Source organism: Rattus rattus, chromosome 7 (genome assembly GCF_011064425.1).
Source record: "Rattus rattus isolate New Zealand chromosome 7, Rrattus_CSIRO_v1, whole genome shotgun sequence".
In the NCBI taxonomy this organism is placed as follows: domain Eukaryota; kingdom Metazoa; phylum Chordata; class Mammalia; order Rodentia; family Muridae; genus Rattus; species Rattus rattus.
The window spans coordinates 90,155,505-90,176,792 of NC_046160.1; the positions used below are offsets into that span (position 1 = coordinate 90,155,505).

The 21,288-nt window shown below is 46.4% G+C and overlaps 1 protein-coding gene across 1 annotated transcript in view; it reads left to right on the forward strand.

Annotated features, from left to right (window-relative positions):
- The window catches only part of Syne2 (spectrin repeat containing nuclear envelope protein 2), a 268,150-nt gene that overhangs the window by 138,714 nt on the left and 108,148 nt on the right, over positions 1–21,288 (forward strand). Inside the window, exons 55-62 of the mRNA XM_032907953.1 lie at positions 3,856–4,038; positions 4,691–4,828; positions 8,252–8,437; positions 10,448–10,570; positions 11,939–12,121; positions 14,647–14,778; positions 18,507–18,698; positions 19,301–19,375. Of these exons, the coding sequence (XP_032763844.1) occupies positions 3,856–4,038; positions 4,691–4,828; positions 8,252–8,437; positions 10,448–10,570; positions 11,939–12,121; positions 14,647–14,778; positions 18,507–18,698; positions 19,301–19,375 (1,212 nt within the window). The remainder of the gene's footprint in view (positions 1–3,855; positions 4,039–4,690; positions 4,829–8,251; positions 8,438–10,447; positions 10,571–11,938; positions 12,122–14,646; positions 14,779–18,506; positions 18,699–19,300; positions 19,376–21,288) is intronic.

Genomic DNA, 21,288 nt, shown 5'->3' on the forward strand with positions numbered 1-21,288 from the left:
AGATGATAGATAGATAGATAGATAGATAGATAGATAGATAGATAGATAGAGGGATGAAGTGATAGAGTGAAACAGACTCACTCACTCACTCACTCACTCACTCACTCACTCACTCACTCACCTAAACAGATCACTGGAGCATCAATCACAGAAGAGAGGTCATCACAGAGGCATAAACTCTCAGGTGCATGGAAGCGTTATTCTTGACTTTTGCTGTCCGGGCACTTGCCCTGACTCCTGACAGCCTCAGACTGGGAAATAATTCCCACAAATAAAGGGACAGTGAGGTTCTTTCTGTGGGAAGACTGAAATAAAAAGTGAATTGGTTAGGACTGAGAATTAGTAAGTTTTTCTTTAGATTGCCAAGGTTAAATGAGAACATGAAAACACTCTTATCTCTGTTGTGAAACTGCTTAGGGAATAACTTTTTAGGTAAAAATGTAGATGAACAATATTCTACTTCCACATCCCAAGGTTACACCTGTTGTGAATTCGTATTTCCAGCTACACTTAGGATGCCCTCTAACAGCAAAGTTGGATTGTTATTAGACATAGTCTTGGTTCTCTCTCTCTCTCTCTCTCTCTCTCTCTCTCTCTCCTTTCTTCCATCCTTCCTCTCTCTCTCTTTCTCTCTCCCTCCCTCCCTCCCTCCCTCCCTTCCTCCCTTCCTTCCTTCCTCCCTCCCTTCCTTCCTCCCTTCCTTCCTCCCTTCCTTCCTTCCTTCCTTCCTTCCTTCCTTCCTCCCTTCCTCCTTCCTTCCTTCCTTCCTTCCTTCCTCCTCCTTCCTCCTTCCTTCCTTCTTCCTTCCTCCTTTCTTCCTCCTTTCTTCCTTCCCTCTTCCTTCCTTCCTCCTTCCTTCCTCCTCCTTCCTCCTCCCTTCCTTTCCTTCCTTCCTCCTTCCTTCCTTCCTTCCTTCCTCCTTTCTTCCTCCCTTTCTTCCTTCCCCTCTTCCTTCCTTCCTCCCTTCCTTCCTCCCTCCTTCCTCCTCCTTCCTTCCTCCTTTCTTCCCTCCTTTCCTCCTTCCTTTCTTCCTTTCCTCCTTCCTTCCCTTCTCTCCCCCTTCCTTCCTTCCCTCCTTCTTTTCTTCCTCCTCCCTTCTTCTTTCCTTCCTTCCTCCTTTCTTCCCTCCCTTCCCTTCCTTCCTTCCTCCCTCCCTCCCTCCCTCCCTCCCTTCCTTCCTTCCTTCCTCCCTCCTTCCTTCCTCCTCCCTTCCTTCCTCCTTCCTCCCTCCTTCCTTCCTTCCTTCCTTCCTCCTCCCTTCCTTCCTCCTTCCTTCCTTCCTCCTCCTTCCTTCCTCCTTCCTCCCTCCCTTCCTTCCTCCTTCCTTCCTCCTTCCTTCCTTCCTTCCCCTTCCTTCCTTCCTTCCTCCTTCCTTCCTTCCTTCCTTCCTCCCCTTCCTTCCTTCCTCCTTCCTTCCTTCCTCCTTCCTCCTTCCTTCCTCCTCCTTCCTCCTTCCTTCCTCCTTCCTTCCTTCCTTCCTCCTTCCTCCTTCCTCCTTCCTCCTCCCTCCTCCTCCTTCCTTCCTTCCTTCCTCCTTCCTTCCTTCCTTCCTTCCTTCCTCCTTCCTTCCTTCCTTCTTTCCTTCCTTCCTCCCTTCCTCCTTCCTTCCTTCCTTCCTTCCTTCCTCCTTCTTCCTCCTTCCTTCCTTCCTTCCTTCCTCCTTTCTTCCTCCTTTCTTCCTTCCCTCTTCCTTCCTTCCTCCCTTCCTTCCTCCTCCCTTCCTCCCTCCTTCCTTCCTCCCCTTTCTTCCTTCCCCTCTTCCTTCCTTCCTCCCCCTTCCTTCCTCCTCCTTCCTTCCTTCCTTCCTTCCTCCTTCCTCCTTCCTTCCTTCCTTCCTTCCTTCCTTCCTCCTTCCTCCTTCCTTCCTTCCTCCTTCCTCCTTCCTCCCTCCTTCCTTCCTCCCTTTCTTCCTCCTTCCTTCCTTTCCTTCCTTCCTTCCTTCCTTCCTTCCTCCTTCCTCCTCCCTTCCTTCCTTCCTTCCTCCCTCCCTTCCTTCCTCCCTCCCTCCCCCCCTTCCTCCCTCCTCCCCTCCCCCCCTCCCCCCCTCCCTCCCTCCCTCCCCTCCCCCTCCTCCCCTCCTCCCCGCCTCTTCCCCCCTCCCTTCCTTCCTTCCTTCCTTCCTCCCTTCCTCCTTCCTTCCTCCTTCCTTCCTCCTTCCTTCCTTCCTTCCTCCTTCCTCCCTTCCTTCCTCCTTCCCCCCTTCCTTCCTTCCTCCCTCTTTCCCTCCCCCCTTCCCTTCCTTCCTTCCTCCTTCCTCCTTCCTTTCTTCCTCCCTTCCTTCCTTCCTCCTTCCTTCCTTCCTCCTTCCTCCCTCCTTCCTTCCTCCCTTTCTTCCTCCTTCCTTCCTTCCTCCTTCCTTCCTCCCTTCCTCCCTTCCTCCCTTCCTTCCTTCCTTCCTTCCTTCCTCCCTCCTTCCTTCCTCCTTCCTCCTCCTTCCTTCCTTCCTTCCTTCCTCCCTCCTTCCTTCCTCCTTCCTTCCTTCCTCCTTCCTTCCTTCCTCCTTCCTCCTTCCTTCCTCCCTCCTTCCTCCTTCCCCCCTTCCCTCCTCCTTCCTCCCTTCCTTCCTCCTTCCTCCTTCCTCCCTTCCTTCCTCCTTCCTCCTTCCTTCCTCCCCTCCTTCCTCCTTCCTTCCTTCCTTCCTTCCTTCCTTCCTTCCTTCCTCCTTCCTCCCTTCCTCCCTTCCTCCCTTCCTTCCTCCCTTCCTCCCTTCCTCCCTCCCTTCCTCCCTTCCTCCCTTCCTTCCTTCCTTCCTTTCTTTCTTTCTTTCTTTCTTTCTTTCTTTCTTTCTTTCTTTCTTTCTTTCTTTCTTTCTTCCAAGACAGGGATTCTTTGTGTAGCTCTAGCTGTCCTAGAACTCACTCCTTGGACCAGGCTGGCTTCAAACTCAGAGATCCGCCTGCCTCTCCTCCCGAGTGCTGGAATTAAAGGTATGTGCAACCATGGCCTGGCCAGTGTTGGTTCTTAAGCAGTGGAACCAGATCCTGCAAATCAGGTTTTGTTTTCCCAGGCTTGTTATTATACAAATACTAGGGGAGATTTGAAAATTTTACCCTTGAGCTCTCCCTCTGCCCACATAAGGTCTGATATGAATTCAATCTTTTAGTTTCTTGAGTCAAGAGCAGCTGTGGAAAGCTAATGCATGTTGAGAACTTTCCAACATTCTGCCAATTCCTATGCAATAGACATTGTTAATTTTAATTTTGCACTTGAAGTTGTCTTTTGGATCCATGTATGTATGTATGTATGTATGTATGTATGTATGTGTATGTGTATATGTATATATGCATGTATATGTGTATATGTATGTGTGTTTGTATGTGTGTGTCTGTCTGTCTGTATGTATGTGTATATGTATGTATATATGTGTATTTATGCATGTATACACAGATAAATCTAAATTGCCCTTTCTATTTTTGATTGTATTTGCATTGGAATTCTCACTGCCATCCGGGCTGGCCAAAAATTCTGGATCTTAGGAAATTCTCTTGCTTTAGTTTCCCACAAGCTGAGACTAAGGACTACATCATCACCTCCCAGTTAAATAGCCTTTTTAAAACCTCTGGTGAACCTCCTGGCTTTTGCTCACTTAGGGCTCAATGGACTTTGTCTACTATTAACTATCCTTGGCTACCATCCAGGTCTTCCTGTCCTGTGATAGCGCCCTTGTACTGAAGTGGATATGCTTAGAATTAGAAAGTGAGTCCCAGTTTAGACAGCAAATGGTTGCCGGCTGTGAACGAACCAGTATGCATATGATGTTGTCTTGGCATTGCCAAGTGCCAGTGCCATGTGCAAACCAGTCATTACCCCCTCACGGCGTCTTCATTTAAAATAACTTAGCATTTCCTTCTCCAGAAAATATGGGACGAGCTCGACGTCTGGCACTCCGAGCTGAATGAACTGGACTCTGAGGTTCAGGACTTGGTTGAGCAGGACCCAGGACAGTCTCAAGAATGGATGGATAACTTGATGGCTCCTTTCCAGCAACATCAGCAAGTATCCCAGAGAGCAGAGTCAGAACCTCGCAGCTCAACAAAGGTGCAGACATGAAAAACAAACAGCTGCACGCATGGTGGTTCGAGAAGGGCTCAAAGTCAGGCGAAGGGTGACAGTCAGAGGCAGCCAGTCCTGTCGTGTTGTGACCACCCATCCTCCCCTGCTCTAGATGGCAGACCTCAGCAGGAGTCCAGGCACTCGTGTTTCCCTGGGTGAATGAAGACCCAGGAGTAGGCATGTAGGCCGCGCTGTCTCCAGAGCCTTGGAAGACTGACAGTGAGAATGCAGTGTGCCATTTGGGAACACGGTCCTTCTCTACTCCAAAATAGTAGCTATGCTTGGTGAGCTCCGAGCATGGTCCAGCTAGGACAGGATCCCGAAATGGGATATGATAGGGTCAGGGCCTGAACTCGAGGAGAAAGTACAAGCTTTGTGTTCAGAACGAGGCTGAAATAGGACTAGGCTAGTCAGAGCACTGATTGGGAACCTTTGTCCAGGCTCTAACAGAACTCCTTAAACCCTTTTTACCTGTTGAGGACAAGTTGGAAGCAGGTGGAACTGTGTCCTTGGCCATGGTAAAGACCCAAAAGGCCTGGAATGCAACTGACCAACAGCAGTTAGCTCCCCACCCAGGGGTCAGTCCCACCCAATTGCTACACTTCTACACACTTGCTTTCCATTCCTTCTCCCACAGGCCACGGTCAAGATGGAGGAATACAGTGACCTTCTGAAGAGTACGGAGGCGTGGATAGAAAAGACCAGTCATTTGCTGGCCAACCCCGCCTGCTATGACTCCTCCAGGACCCTGAGCCACCGTGCCAGCACCCTTCAGGTACGACCTCCGGGGTTCACTCCAAGTAGAGAGCCTACAGCGTGAAGAGGGGCTACCCGATCAGCAGCGTCTGGGCTTTTCACCGTCCATTTTGAAATGTATCCTTACCATCTCCATGCTAAGACACGGAGAGAAGCTTGGGATAGTGGCAGACATTAGAAATCAGACTTTGGAAGTCAGGTTCTGGGTCTTCTTGTCCTGTAGCGTATCTCTTTTAGTGCTATAGTTATTCTATATCCCATGGGCCTCAGTTTCCCCCACCCATGAGGTAGTCATTATACTAGATGGTGTTGATGGCTCACAGAATTCTAAAATGATAACCACTTTTCTCATTGCCTGGGTACAGGATCTGTGTGATCCCCTCTCCTGGTATTCAGGCACCGGTGGGAATGAGGTGAGGTAGCCACATTGCTCATTTTGTTATGTCACGTGGCCAAGGCAAGGTGATGGTCAGTCTTATGAATGAGACGAGGTGGCCACATTGTCCATTAGGTCATGTCACATGGCCAAGGCAACAAGATGGTTGCCTTATTCTCATGACTGTACTGCCTGTCACAAGCACTCAACGCCAAGGAGTCCGAGTAACAGACTATAGATTCTCCTGCTGCCTTGAAGAATATAGCCACCATATTGATAAGATTGTGGGAACAGAGTAGCTTCTAGAAGTTGAGAGCAACCTCTGGCTCTAACACCTACCCTATGTCCGACAGTTGATCATCAACAGTTTAAGTGAATCTGAAAGAAAACCTGTAAGATGTCTGCTGTGTCCTAGTTGACCTAGGCCTTGCCATGTGTGAGGCTGACCTTGAACTTCTGAGCCTTTTGCCTCTGCTTTCCCTGTGTGGAGATTTTGGCATGTGCCATCTGGCCTTCTTTATGTGGAGCTGAGATTAAACCCAGGGTTTCATATAAGCGAGGCAAACATTCTGCCTTCTGAGTTACATACAAGGCCCCATCTAGGTGGCTTTGTTTTTTATTTGCTCTTGGACACTTCTATACACACATGTCTATAATGATTCTGGTCATGTTCACCACCATTATTACCCTTTTTACCCCCTTTACTCTCCCACTGAAAATCTTTATCTTCCAGCAAGCCCCCTCCTACATTCATGTCTTTATACAAAAACCAAACAAACAAGCCAAACTTGGGTATGTGGGGTATTAACAGGAGCACGGGCAGCTTGTCAGAGGTTACACTAGTAAAGAAGGTGATACTTCCCTCTAACAACCAACAACAACCTCTCCTCAGTTGGGAGGGAAGGAAGCCTTCTAACCCCTGTGCCCCAGATGGCCTCTCAGGTGCAGCCTTGTGGTTCTGTGAGTAGAAGCCCAACTATGCTAGGCCCGAGCCCTGGAACATAGCCATATAAATGTCTTTGGCTTTAAGCAGCTATGCTTATGGTAAGAAATAACCTGGCAGTAGAAATAGAAGTCAGGGGGCTGGAGAGGTGGCTCAGTGGTTAAGAGCACCGACTGCTCTTCCAGAGGTCCTGGGTTCAAATCCCAGCAACCACATGGTGGCTCACAACCATCTGTTATGGGATCTGATGCCCTCTTCTGGTGTGTCTGAGGAGAGTGATGGTGTATTCATATATAATAAATAAATATATCTTAAAAAAAAAAAAGAAATAGAAGTCAGGTCAAACACGCCATGCCTCAGAAGATGTCTGAGCATCTCTCTCTGTGCCAGTCAGAGAGACAGAGCCAATGGAAGTGTTTCTCTTCTCGGGGCCATGGCTGCCAGGGGTTGTCCAGTGTCTGGTCAGTGTCTGGGTGGATTACAAAGGTGGGTTTTCTTTCTCTCATTATTAGGTCCTGAGAAAGAGTCTCTAAGGAGTTGTTTCATAAGTTTCCATAGTAACCGGACCTCAAAGATGGTCTAAGTCCTTTATATATTTAAGGTAGCACAATGTTCTCCTGAGGACTGGCCTCTCCTCCCTGACAGTTGAGATTTGGTGGCACATTTTTGTCCTATGGGACCCACTGTCTGTTTTCGCCTACTTTTCCTTTTTTGTCCTTGGGTGTGATTCCTTTTGCCCTCATCTCCCACTTCCCCCACCCACCTCGGGTGATTCTCTACATCCCTAGACCATATTAGCTTTCTATTTTAAGTCAATTTTATGACTCGCCGTTTTTGAAAGAGTTATTTATTTTTCTGAGTATATTGCCTGCATGTATCTAAGTTCACTGTGTGTTCAGTGCCAGTGGAGGCCACGAGGGGGCATTGGATCCTCAAGAGCAGGAGTTAAGCGAAGGGTGAGCAGCGGTGTGGGTGCTGGCAACTGAAGTGGGTTCTCTACAAGACCAGCCAGAGCTCACTCTTACTCCTCTCCACTCTCCAGCCTTGCCTCCCCCCATTTTATTAGTTTAGTTTAGTTTAGTTTGGTTTTTGAGGCAGTCTCCTGCAGCCCAGGTTGATACCTTTGAGCCTCCTGTCTCCACTCCTGAGTACAAGGATGTCTGCCACACCACCACACCTACTTTAGATTTCCGCGACACCAGTGACAGATACTGTAACTTCTCACAGGCAAGGCAAGCTCTCTACCAAGTGGGCCACGTCAGCACCCTGGACCTCATCAATTTTGAGAGTTTGCAAAGATAAAAGAGATTTAAAAAATGATTTAAAGCAAGCCATGAGCTCAGGAGAAAGGATATTTCTGCTCCCTTGTGCTGATGTCTGTCTTAAGTGTGAATGAGTTTCTCAAACTGTTGTGGGACTAAGTGACTGGGCTGAGCAGAGGAAGTAAGGCAAGGGAATCCACGGGTTTATTCCCCACACAGTGGATCCTAGTAAATCCTCACATGGGCAGTATAAGAACTAGTCCTGTATAAAAATTTACTTAAATGACTGAAAGCATTCTCTACCTAACATAAGAAAGATTGTTTTGCTGGGCACAGTAGCAATCCACTGTGCTTAGAAGGCTAGGTTGGAGGATCGCATCCAGGCTGAGGTACATAGCAGCTTCTTTAACCAAGTTTTGTTTGTCTGAATTCGACGTCCACTTAGCACGATGTGCCTGTGCATCATCCCATTACCACAGCCATCAGTAGTTGTCTCTTTGCATCGCTGAGTGATGCTCTAATGACTGCAACAACCTGCTTACCCCTTTACAATCTAACAGATACCTGGGTTGTTTCTTCGTGTCAGCTGTTGCCGTGCAATAAGCAAGCTCCAGGAAGTTTTGGACCCTTCAGACAATCAACATTTATTATCTGATGAGGGGTGTCTGCCAGCAAATGCTCAAGACACATCCCGGCACCCCCCACCCCGCTGACACTAGAAGCGCTCATTGTTTTGTTCTGAACACGGAAGTGCCTGGGACCTAGAGCTTCTGAGACAGTTCATTACATTCTCTTGGATCTGAACTTGATGGATTCATTTCATCAGACTGGCATTTCCCTCTTTTCTTCTTGTTTATCCAGATGGCTCTGGAAGATTCTGAGCAGAAACACAGCCTTCTACATTCAATTTTCACCGACCTAGAAGATCTGTCGATCATTTTTGAAACAGATGACCTAATCCAGACCATCCAAGAGTTAAGTGAACAGGTGTCAACTTTACAGCAGCAGATAGTGGAGGCCCTCCCACACGCCCAGCAGGTGGCAGACGTAAGTGACAGATACTGTGTACTGTGTACTGAGTACTGCGTACTGTGTACTGTGAACTGTGTACTGTGTACTGAGTACTGTGTACTGAGTACTGAGTACTGTGTACTGTGAACTGTGTACTGAGTATGTGTACTGTGAACTGTGTACTGAGTACTGAGTACTGTGTACTGTGAACTGTGTACTGAGTACTGAGTACTGTGTACTGTGAATTGTGTACTGAGTACTGTGTACTGTGAACTGTGTACTGAGTACTGTGTACTGTGTACTGTGTACTGTGTACTGTGTACTATGTACTGTTCTTTGGCAGATTCTGCCAGGAATCACCCCCAAATCCTACAAAAGCACAGTAAGCAGATAGAATTTTTATTGATGTTTTCTTGGGTTACATTTTACTTTGTATAACTACGGCAAGATTCATGTCCCCATCCTTCACCCAGAAGTGGTCTAGCTCCGGGCATGAAGAATCCTGATAAATACACTTATATTATTCTTCTCTCCCTGACCAATTCCTGGGATCAGTTCTTAGTTACCGCTTTCCCAAAGCCATAGCGTGCTTCTGTGATTTTTGGCGGTGACTTTACCATGCGTTCTATAGTTTGGTACAGATTCTTAAACAGTAGGTGGAAAAAAATACATTTTAAGCTGGGTAACGGTAGCGCACGCCTTTAATCCCAGCACTTGGGAGACAGAGGTAAGTGGATCTCTATGAATTTGAGGCCAGTCTGGTTTATAGAGTGAGTTCTAGGACAGCCAAGGCTACACGAGAGTAACCCTGTCTCAAAAAACCAAATTTAATAATAATAATAATAATAATAATAATAATAATAATAATAATGTTAAGCGCTCGCCTAGCAAGCGCAAGGCCCTGGGTTCAGTCCCCAGCCCTGAAAAAAAAAAAAAGAAAAAAAATAATAATAATAATGTTAAATAAATACATTTTAATGTAATTTCACGTGTCATAATTTAGCTATTTCTATAAGTAATTACTGTACTTTAGCACTGTTGTTTTCAGACTGCTAACACTTTCTTCAGTATTGCGTGTCTCCCGGCTGCTGTAGTTTTAAGCCTTCAGCCTTTCTCCGTCGTCCTCATTTTCAAAGCCTCTCTGGTCAACTGCATCCTCTTCTTATGTTGGATCCGTCCTGACCTCTAAGCCCAGGCCCAGCACTCTCGGTTGCTCAGAGCACGTCACTGTGCCTTCCACATCTCAACTTCTTCTAGCATTTTCCTCTAAGATCCTTGGCCCAGTTAGAGACATTGACACTGAGAAAATTAATCATTAGACGAGAGATGTAGACTTGAAATTAATCCGAGAGGTTATGACATCACTCAGCAGCTCTCTGCTCTGCAGGAGCTCACTGTGGGGTGGGTAGAAAACCCCAGCGATTTTCCAGCTTCTCTTGTTAAGGGTGACTTTATCTTTTTTTTTTTTTCTCTGCTTGATGGGAATTTCCAAAATGCCAGACCTACTGTGTTTACATATTTAAACACATTCCAAAGATAAATTTAAAGAGTTTGTAGACACTCGAGAGTTTATTCTAGAAGCTGGCTTGGAAGCATGCCAACATCTGTTTTCTCGAGTAACTGAAAAGTGACCCATTGAATATCTTGACTCCACAATGCCTGTTTTGTTTTGTTTTGTTTTGTTTTAAGACAAGGTTTTTCTCTGTAAAAAAGCCGTGGCTGTCCCGGAACTTGCTCTATAGACTGGGCTGACCTCGAAATCACAGGCATCTGCGTGCCTCTGCCTCCTGATTGCTGGGATCACCCGCGTGTGCCGCCATGCCTGGCTTCCCCAGTGCTTTCTAGTGCAGTTTAGCCCAGCATTTTCTATTAAAAGCCATACAATGGTTTACGTGTGTGAAACTTAGTTATTAAGCAGGATCAGTGGCAAACACCCTTTGGTTAGATAAGAGGCTCGAGAATAGAATTAATAACAGCATATTGTGGGTCACAGATTATTAATGTACAGCAGGGAATACAGGAGCGTGTCTCGTGTCTCCACTGTAGGATGTGGTCGCGATCGAGTCTGAAGTTAAATCAATGGAGAAAAAGGTTGCAAAGATCAAAGCTATCCTGCTATCCAAAGAAATATTTGATTTTCCACCTGAAGAACATCTCAAGCATGGGGAGGTATGGATGAATTATTTTTGAAAGCTTTTTTTAAACTAATACTGTCTGCCTAAAAATATGTAACCATAGGGTTTGATCCAATGTGTTGGGTCCATTCAAGTAATACAGATGAGATTGGAAATAACTGTAAATACATGTGAAAATATCTTTGAAATATTTTGTTTTTATTGAATGTATATGAGTGTTTTCCTAAACATGTCTATGTACCACATGCACAAAGTGCCCTTAGGAGGCCAGAAGACAGTGTAGGATCCCCTGGGACTGGAATTACTGTCATGAGCCACCATGTGGGTGCTGGAAACAACCTAGGTGGAAGAGTGGCCAGTGCTCTTAATCACAGCGCCATGAAAATCATTTAAATTGTATTTATAGAATTCCTTCTGCAACAGTAATTTTCTGCAGGTTACCTTATCATGTAAGCTTAGCCCTCCCAAGGCCTTGAGCGCTTTTGTGGGCCAGTGGGGAGTTTCTGATCAAAGCAATCATGTTTGCTGGCTTTGAATGTTTCCTGGGTGTTCTCTCTCTCTCTCTCTCTCTCTCTCTCTCTCTCTCTCTCTCTCTCTCTCTCTCTCAGTACTGAGTCCATTAGCTAAGTTATAATTTATGAAGAACCACACTCAGTATCCCAGCAAATATACAGACTTGTGATCTCTAGCAGGCACTTTGAGATCAGGGAGACCTGAGTTCAAATCTCCCTGCCACGCAGTCTAAACTTAATTGGATCTTCTTCCTTCTGGGAACCCAGTTTCCTTGCCTGTGGGATGGAGGTTAGAGTACTTCCCTTTTCGGGTGAAATGAGGTCATTAGCTATGAAGTCTGTAATAATGTTTAATTTGGCCAGATACTTGTGTTCGATTCAGGGAGCATTTTTTTAAGGACTCCTGCGGGAAGCCCTGGGATTTGTACAGTTGCTTTGAAAGACTCAGGACCTGTCTAGTAACAGCATACAGAACTAAGTCACAATCCCATATAGAGAGGAGAAGGGAGGAAGTTAGGAACTGGTGGTCTTACTGATGATGTAGTGTTTGGAAAGTAGGTCCTTCCCCAAACATGACCCTTAACCACTACCATACCTCAAATCTGAATTAAGGAAATGCTTTAAAAATCACAACTACGGGGCTGGAGAGATGGCTCGGTGGTTAGGAGCATATCGCTCTTGGGGAGGACCTGAGTTGGATTCCCAGCACGTGCATACACTAAAGTATTTGTAATTGAATTTCATATTAAAGACTGATATTAAATTATAAATATTTTAATTTACACTAAGTAAACTTGCATTGGCTTTTGTGTGAGAGGTGTTTATTTGTTTGTTTGTTCGTTTTTGTTTCCATTTTCATTCCTGTACTGATCTTCCTTGATACCATTAAGGTCATACTTGAAAACATCCATCCCATGAAAAAGACCATCGCGGAGATAATGACTTACCAGGTGGAACTGAGGCTACCCCAGACGGGAACCAGACCCCTGCCTGTGTTTCAGAGGACAAGCCAGCTTTTACAAGATGTGAAACTCTTGGAAAATGTGACTCAGGAACAAAACGAGTTACTGAAGGTGAGCGCTCGGTTTATGACACGAGTTAACTTAGTGCATGAAAATGTCCAGTAAAAGTTGGCCGCATGCTCCGTGCCCTTTGGCTTCTATTGCTGATAAAGGGGAGGAAAAGTTTACTTAGCTTGGCATATCCTGGGTCATAGTCCATTGAGGGAAGCCTAGGCAGGAACCTGGAGGCAGGAGCTGAAGCAGAAGCCTTGGAGGAGACACTTTTTACTTACTAACTTGCTCACCCAAGTTTCTTTTACTACCCACGACCACCTGCCCAGGGGTGACACTGACTCCTATAGGCTGGGCCCGCCCACATGAAGCGTCAACCAAGAAAATGCCCAACAGACTTACCTATGGGTCAATCTGATATTCACTCTTCCCAGATGACCCTGGCTTGGCTTGTGTCAAGTTGACAGACAAAAACAAAAACCACCCTTTGTAGTTTTCAAGCTTAATTGAAAGCAGTTGTTCTTCAAGAGGTGGCATTTAGTTTAAATAAGTAAATAAGTCCGTGTCCATCCCCCACCCCCACCCCACGTTCCTTAACCTTTGCTTTGGTTGAGAGCATCAGCATTCTGTTGTCTGTTGTGTCTGTTAGTTCTGCTGTTAAAAGGACCTGTGTGTGTGTGAAATAAGGGAAAGAGAATTCAAGCCTGATGGAGGCCGTTCAGCCTCTGGAGACTGCAGACCTGTAAAGGAAGCAGCACACAGCAGTGTCCTGTCCACCTCAATCACTCTTCCTGTGGATTAAATGCTCAGTGTATTCCCCAACACCAGGCATAGGTAGCCCGGGGCTGTCTATGTCTCAGGGAGACCTGTGTCCGAAGAGTCATGTGTGTCAGGGTTAGTTCCTGTGCAATGAGGCAGGAGTTTTAATTCTAGAATCTTCTGGTGTTTTTCCATCCTGGGGGTCAGTTTGTTCTGATAACATCTTCCCATTCCTCTCAGGAGGGTTCCCCACCCCTCCGTAAGTTTTATTACCCCACCAGTCTCAAGCCAGAATCATCAAGAGTTTATATTCCTAGGCGAACAGCCACTCCCCTAGAACAGAAACCATTGAAAGACCCTTGAACCCCACAGGCACACGGGGCAGAAACTGTGTCTCTTGCTTTGGAAGGGCTGTATCTTCTTCTAAAACTCCCTTTGCATTGAAGTGGACATCCTGTTCCTCTAACGTTGGGGGACCCCATTCTCCCTGATTTGAAGCTTATCAACCCTCTGGCCTCTGGCCTGGCTACTAATCAAGTGATGTCATTTCTCTCCTAATACCAACAGAGGGGAAGGTGACCCAGCATTCACTGTACCTTTTTAAAACGTAGTTTGTAAGTGAAGTAAAAAGTATCAAATGTGATGGATATTTTTTAATCTTGTCTATCTTTCTGGGCCTCTAGTCGGGAAAGGAAAATAACCTAACTGTGCTTTAAAGAGGCCTCTTCACGAAGAAAGGGGAAGATGGTGGAGGATATATAGGGGTGTGTGTGTGTGATATGTAATTTTTTGTTAAGTTAGGCATCAAATTGTGTGGTTAACATTTCCCATCTTACTGTGTGGAAATCCCATGTGCCCCTCACATATTTCAAAGCGAGTAAGCCATTGGTAATGAAAAATACTGGAATATGAGGCATTTCTTTAGTTCCCACGTGAGTGGGACCAGTCCCCGTCATCGCACACACACACAATTCTGAAACTTTCTTAAATGGTGTATATGACATAACAGTAATTTCATAAGACTTTATGTGAGCACGCTATAAAATGTTTCGATGAATAGGATCCCTAGATTAGAAATACGTAAGAGTGTGGCTAGAGAGATGGCTCAGTGGTTAGGAGCACTGGTTGTTCTTCCAGAGGTCCTGAGTTCAAATCCCAGCGACCACAACCATCTAAAATGGGATCCGATGCCTTCATATATGCAGACAGAACACTCATACATTAAACAATATATATTAATATATATAAATAGATGAATTTTTTTAAAAGGAAAGAAATACATCAGAACAGAGAATCATTTAATTTGATTTGTGCCTCACGCCCTGCTGGTGTGCCCTGGAATCTAGAGAAGCTTGAAGATTAGGCTCCAGTGTGGCAAACTTCGCCATCTAAATTTTGAATATAAAGTCAGGTCGTATCTGGAATGTAGAATATAACTGTATTCGGAACTTTTGTTTATTGAGAATACAAGTATAGATCACAGGGATACTCTGGGCACCCGCAAGGTGACTCAGTGGGTGAAGACACTTGCTCCCACGCCTGGCAGGGTACCTGTGATCCAAGAATACACATGGTGGAAGGAGAGAACTGATGCCTGCAAGTTGTCATTTGACTTCCGCCATTACAGCTCCCACTCCCATATATGCTTAAATAAATACAAAATAATAATATAATTTTTTATTGAGAAAAGCGTCTGCTTCCTATTGAAGTCTGTGTGGGTGCACAGTCATACTTCAGGGGAATGGAGATGGGGTACAGTGGAAATAGGATGTGTGCTACTTAGGGTAACAGTGACCCTTCTGTGGGGGCTGCGTGGTGTTCTCTAGGTTGTCATAAAGCAGACCGCTGAATGTGATGAAGAAATTGACAATCTGAAGCAGATATTGGCTAACTCCTCAGCCGAGGTCTCCCCTGAACGTACGTCACAGGACCAAGTGGCCGACCTGCCGTCGTTACAGGTGCGTCTCATCCATTCATCTATCCGTCCGTCCATGGACTCATACTTTACCCCCTGTGTCTACAGACTTTTGTAGCATGATGGTGTTGTGCCTGACAGCTTTTTTTCCCCAACAGCAGCAATGTTCTTTCCATTCTTATTTTGTGACACATGGTTGGATGGTGTCATTAATTTGCCATTGCAATCCTTGGGCTTGAGATCTGGTTATAGAAACTGGGTAGGTTTTTTGCTTTTGAGTCCTTCTGTGGAGCTTCTTGGGTACCCACACTATAAGCATGGCACGTCTTGGTTTGCTTTTTCTCTGTGCCCAAGAAGCTGATGTGGGGGGTTGGGCAGAGTGGGTAGGCTGGACTTCAGTGGTTGTAAACCTCTGAACATTGATAGAATGAAGGACTGTATTTTTAGTGCCATAAATCTCTCTGGGTAGGGCCTTTTCAGTCTTCGTTTTTATGTTGGTATGTCTGTATTGAAATGGCGTGATAGAGGCCAAGGCCATGAGAGCTGCATATTTTTCCTGACACCTGATGGACACAGGCAGGCAGTTAATGTGGTACTCAAAACTCTGAGACACTGACTAGCTGGGAGACAGAAGGTAACTTGCTTAACATTGAAAGGAGAAGTATGAGAGATTCAGGTGACACAGCCTGTTACTGCTGAATTGAGAGTGCAGGCCCAGTGGGAGCAGCTCAGTAGGGTGAGGGGACTAAGTTTCTTCAAATACTTAAAACCTCAGGACTTCAAAGAGCTTATGTTGTGTAAGTACAAATAAAGGAAATCACACATAGGCCAAGTCTCTGGGGCTCATCACACACACACACACACACACACACACACACACACACACACACACACACACACACACACACACACACCACACACACCACACACACACACCACACCACACACACACACACACACACACACACACACACACACACACACACACACACACACACACACACACACACACAAACCACACACACACACCACACACACACACACACACACACACACACACACACACACACACACACACACACACACACACACATTGTTTCCTCTATAGCCCTTATGAGCCCTGATGGACCATCGAAACAGAACACCTGGCTGGCAATGGGTGTGTATGTCAGGAAAGAAGAGGCGTATAGAACCCACCCAAGAAAAAGTAAACTTCTTCCTCTGTCTACCAGAGGAAACTATGATATCCGAGAAATGGAAAAGTGAGCCTTCCAATCGCTGATCAACTTTTTTGAAAGGATGATAGCAGACAAGATCACACTGTGTAGACCAAGCTGGCCTCAAACTCTCAAAGTTCTACTTGCCTCTGTGTGCTGGGATTAAAGGCACGTGCCATATAATTTTAAACACACACACACACACACACACACACACACACACAACCTTACACTAAAACTCAACAAATGGCAAGTTAGGGCTAACTGTGAGACCTAAGGCCTCACTGATGGCTTCTTCACAATCTCACTTTTGGTCCCTCCATAAACTGACTGTGCTGTCTCTCCTGACACATCATGTCATGACCTTGTCACGTCATGCTGAGTCATTTAAAGAATAAGATCTGAGTTGTGCAATGGCTCTCAAACTTCATGTGTTTTCGTAGTCCTTATAGGACACCGTTCCTTGAGAAAGACCTTGAAGAATACCACTTAAGGGTATAAGTATAGCTCATTGTCTATTTTATTTTGTGTAAAAATAATGTTCCATAAGAAAAATGAGGGGCAGTCCAGCTTGCAGCACAATCATTCCTGGAAGTTCTTTTTAGTCACTGCACGTGGGACACGGCTCTGCTTTTTCAGCCCGTCCTGCATTTTGTCAGCAGAATAGTACAGATGTTTGGGATACGCAATGTGGGGACTGAACACAGGGCTTGCTGGGCAAGTGCTCTGCTACTGGTCCCCAGCGTGTGTGTCTTCATCCAGGACATTCTTAAATGGGAGTGCAAGCTTTGTCACCATAAATAATTGGGGTCACCTACCTTGGTTCACAAAAGGTGCCTGTGGGTTTGCCACTGATCTGTTTGTACCCTCAGTCTAAGTACCAACACAGTGAAAACAGCCGGTGACATTTTGGTAGCATTTTGGCAATGATATGAACCTCAGGGACAGTGTCCCTCAGAGGCTCTGGACCCCACCAGAGGCTCCCAGAGTAGTTTGGCTATCACAGAGCAGAGGGCAGCTCAGCGCCTGGCAACCTCCATCACTGGTTGCTGTTTTCCTGAGTTTACCCTAATGGCTGTGGTATTGGAGGCATCTCCTATTGAAGCTTAGTGTTTATTGAAAGTGGAACATGCAACGTAGTCGACCCAGAGCTAGCTCAGCTAGCAGAGAACTTTCCTTGCAGATACAATAGGGGTATTAGTTTAACAGTAAGTGCCAGAACCCAGGGGTCAGGGGGAGGCCCAGTGTTGGCCCTGCTGCTGCAGCTTGGCAGAAATTGCCCTCTTACTCTAGACTTCAGAACTCTCTCCCATTCACAGCGGCGTGTTACTTTTTGGGGTGTAAAAATCCAATGGCTCGGGGCCTAGGGAGGCAGTTCAGTTGGTGACTGTGCTTACTGAGCCACACTTCCACCCCCAGAAGCCATAGGAAAGCAAGACACAGAAAGACCAGTGTTGTGGCACGTGCTTGTAATCTCAGCCCTGGGGCGACAGAGGCAGGCACTGGCCTTGGTGGTCAGTTAGCACAATCTACTTGTTCAGTTCTAGCAAGTAAGACCCTGTTTCAACAAATAAAATAGATGTGTGATAGCACACGTCTTTAACCCCAGCACTCACAAGAAAGAGGCAACCAGATCTCTGAGTCTGAGGCTAGCCTGGTCTACATAGAAATTGCAAGTCGGTCAAGGGTAGTAAGACTGCGTGTGTGTGTGTGTGTGTGTGTGTGTGTGTGTGTGTGTGTTTTAAGGCTGGATAGCTCTGAGGTTGACCTATTGCACTCATGTGCACATGCATCCATACACACACATACACACACACACACACACACACACACACACACACACACAATTTAGTGAATTTAACAGTGTTGACTGGAGAGGGATTTGAAGGAATAATTTAAAACGTGTTTATAAGTGTGCATGTTCCTGAGACAATATTAGGAGTCACATGCATGCTAAGCAAGCGAGCCCTCTGCTGCTGGAGCCGCAACCCAGCCCGGGAGATACTTTGAATGAGTGCAAGCTTTCTGAGGCGCTCAGGCAAAGGGTGCTAGAGAGTCAGGGTAACTGTCACCCACAATTCCTACGAAACTATTCTATAATGCCATCATCCTCATGGGCAGACAGCGGGCTTTTCCATATCTAGGAAAACTTACTTGTATACAATAATAATAATCTTAATAATCTCCTGGGGGAAACATGGGAATGGGTACTTGTAACACTGTGTGCGCAGAGTGGGAAGTATGTGTCCATCAAAGTACAGGCGATGGCTCTTGGCCCGGGGAATCTGGTTCTGTGAGTCCTGTGGTTAGCTCCCACGGCACTGGCTCCCCACCCTGGCTGCACATCAGTCACCCGCGGCCCTCGTTACAGGTTCCTGTGCTTTGTTCAGCCCCCAGATCCTCTGCTTTACAAGGTCTGTGAAGTAGCGACTGGGTCCAGAAGCCTTGGAGCAGGGCAGTAAGCATCCCTTGTTCTGAGGGAAGCTGGCTCCTGGGGGCATCCGAAAGCCAATCTGATTTCTCCCAAGTGATGCCCACACCCCTCTCTGAACAGGGAGAGGTGGAAAGGTTGGAAGAGCAGATTCTGAATCTGAACCAGAAAAAGGAGGATCTGTTAGTGGACTTGAAGGCTGCTGTCCTGAACCTTCATGAGCACCTGAAGCAGGAACGGCCAGAAGGAGGAGAGAGGCCCTCTGCAGGCACTTCCGAGTGTACAGTGGCCGAGAGGGATGCTTCAGAAAGGAAGGTAGGTGTGGCTTTCATCCTGGCCCCACACTCCACAGGAGAGCAAACAGCCTGTGAGATACCGCTTTCCACAGCAAAGGAATTTTTTTTTAAGTGGAAATATTCCACTTGAGGTTGTTTACTCCTGAGCACAAATGCTCAGGGTGTGTCCACCCTGGACCCAACCCAGAATTCTTACGCCTGAGTTACCTAAAGCCACACTTATGAAATTCCCCGGCAGCTGGGAGGGATCCACCTTTGAAGTGTCTGCCTTAGAACAGTCACCCTATTGCCAGCTCAAAGTGGTGCCGTCCTGAGACCACTCTGAGTGCACAGCAGAGAACTCTGGCTGTTTGGGGCGGGGCTGTGAGGATCCTGCAGATGAGAAGGCCCCTCAGGCAAGGGGGTGAGGCTATGAGGCTCCACAGGCAAGACTTGGCTGAAAGAACCGAAAGGCACAAGGCCCAGAGACTTAGGGCGTGGGTAGACATATTGGACAGAGACTTGGGGAGTGGGTGGACATATTGGACAATGCATAAAGATTTAGCTACATAAAAATGCAACCAGGCCAGGATGCGAGGCCGGTCTACAGCCTGACTGCAGGTCTTGTGCTGTGCCTTACAGCTGAACAGAACAAACTCCATGTCGTTCCTGCCAGCGGTCAAGGAGGAGGCAGAAGAAAGCTCTGTGAAGAGTGACGTAAGGAAAGCCTTTTTCTCCTTATTTTATTATTTTTGAATCGTCTGTGTAGAGATGAGGAGGGTAGGTGCCTTCAGAGGCCGGGGTGTCTTATCCTCTTGAACTGGAGTTACAGATCTCAGAACGGGTGCTGGGAATCAAACTCAGTCCCTGCAAGAGCAATACATACCCTTAGCTGCTTAGCCATCTCTCCAGCTCCCAGGAAAACAGTTTTCCTGCTTGAACTGGCTAGGACCAGATCTCTAAATGAATGTCAGAGGAAACACATGAAAACCCAAGACCTTTAAAGTCAATGTTAATTTTTAAATTTTTAAAGGAGGGACTGAAGTACTCAGTTATTAATACTGTTAGTTTATCTGTGCCCACTTGGCCCAGGAGGAGAGGCGCTTGTTGGGGTAAAGGAGTCGTCTGTCAGACGCTGACTTCTGAACTCTTCCTCTGGGGCTTTGAGAGTATTGGGTTTGGCGTGGGTTTTAGCCGATAATTGTTTTGCATATCTGAGATGTGTTTTTGTTTTGTCAAGGATGAGTCATGCTTGCCACTAATGTCGCTGGTTCCTGCTGCTTCGCCGTCACTGGTTGAAAGCAGCTTGACCTGCTTGGTACCGATTTCCACTTAAACTGATCACCTAGGGCATCTCAGCTCAGACTCACAGATGGAGCTCATGCTTTGTGTGACCCAGGTGTAGCCTCAAGACATGGTTTTGCTAGGTCTTGTAGATTATTCCACGGCTCCATTGTCACACAGAGTAGAGGCTTTGTCCTACTGAGTGTCACTAGAGCATGGAGCTCGAGGGTGAGGTGACAGTTTGCTCTGTGCTCTGACCACCAGACAATTCACAGTCTGAGGACCCAGAGTCCAAGCGAAGAAGACACAGACAGACAGACAGACAGACAGACAGGCGCGCGCGCACACACACACACACACACACGTACGTTTTCATTTCAGGCATTTACATGCTTCTGAGCTGATCCATGTAGAGGATTTGTTTGTCGTTAACAGCAACAAAAAGTTCAAATTCATCAAGTTACTGTCGAGTAAAAGTCACAGAGCTTTATAAGCTGCAACATGTATTATAGCACACACACAGTAGAGTGCCGGATGCTACTAGTTAACATGTACTTCCACACAAACTCGCCTTTGTGCAGTGAGAGCATTTAGCCTCTGTCTAAGCAGTTTTCAAATGTATGTGACATCTAATGCACCTTAGTGCTTCCAGTGTTATCCTCCTGCCTAACTGAAAATTGGCATCCTTGACCAATGTCTCTCGAATCCCCCTCTATCTACCCACTGTACCCCACTTATGCTGTGTCTCAGCTTTGGTACGCTTGACGTTTAGGTGATTCATGTCGTGATTGTGGTCCTGTGCCTGGCTTAGTTATTCCACTTAAGCTAATGTTCTCTGGTTCATCCGTGTCACTACAAATGACACAGTCCCTGGGGGCGGGGCTCGCTGTTGTTTTTGTTTTAATGGGGAAATGGTACTCCACTGGGTATGTCGCCATGTTTTGTTTTGTTGTTTAGACAGGGTCTCACTCTATAGTCCTGGCTAGGCTGGAAATCACTCTGTAGATGAGGCTCGCCTCCACCTCACAGAGACCCACCTGCTTCTGCCTCACAAGTGCTGGGATTGAGGGCATGTGCACCACCATACTTGGCCTGTACACATTTTCTTTAACTGTTCATCTGTTGACGGACACTGAGGTTGATTCCATGACTTGCTGTTGTGAATAACACCGCATTGAGCACAAGAGTACAGACATCTTTTCTACGTGCCAACCTCATCTCCTTTGGGCACATGGCCTGTGGTGGAATTGCAGAAGCATATGGGGTTACAGTTTAGTTTTTTGAGATGTCTCTGTGCTGTTCTCCATTTATAATCCTGAACAGTACCCACACGTCTGTTCTCTCCA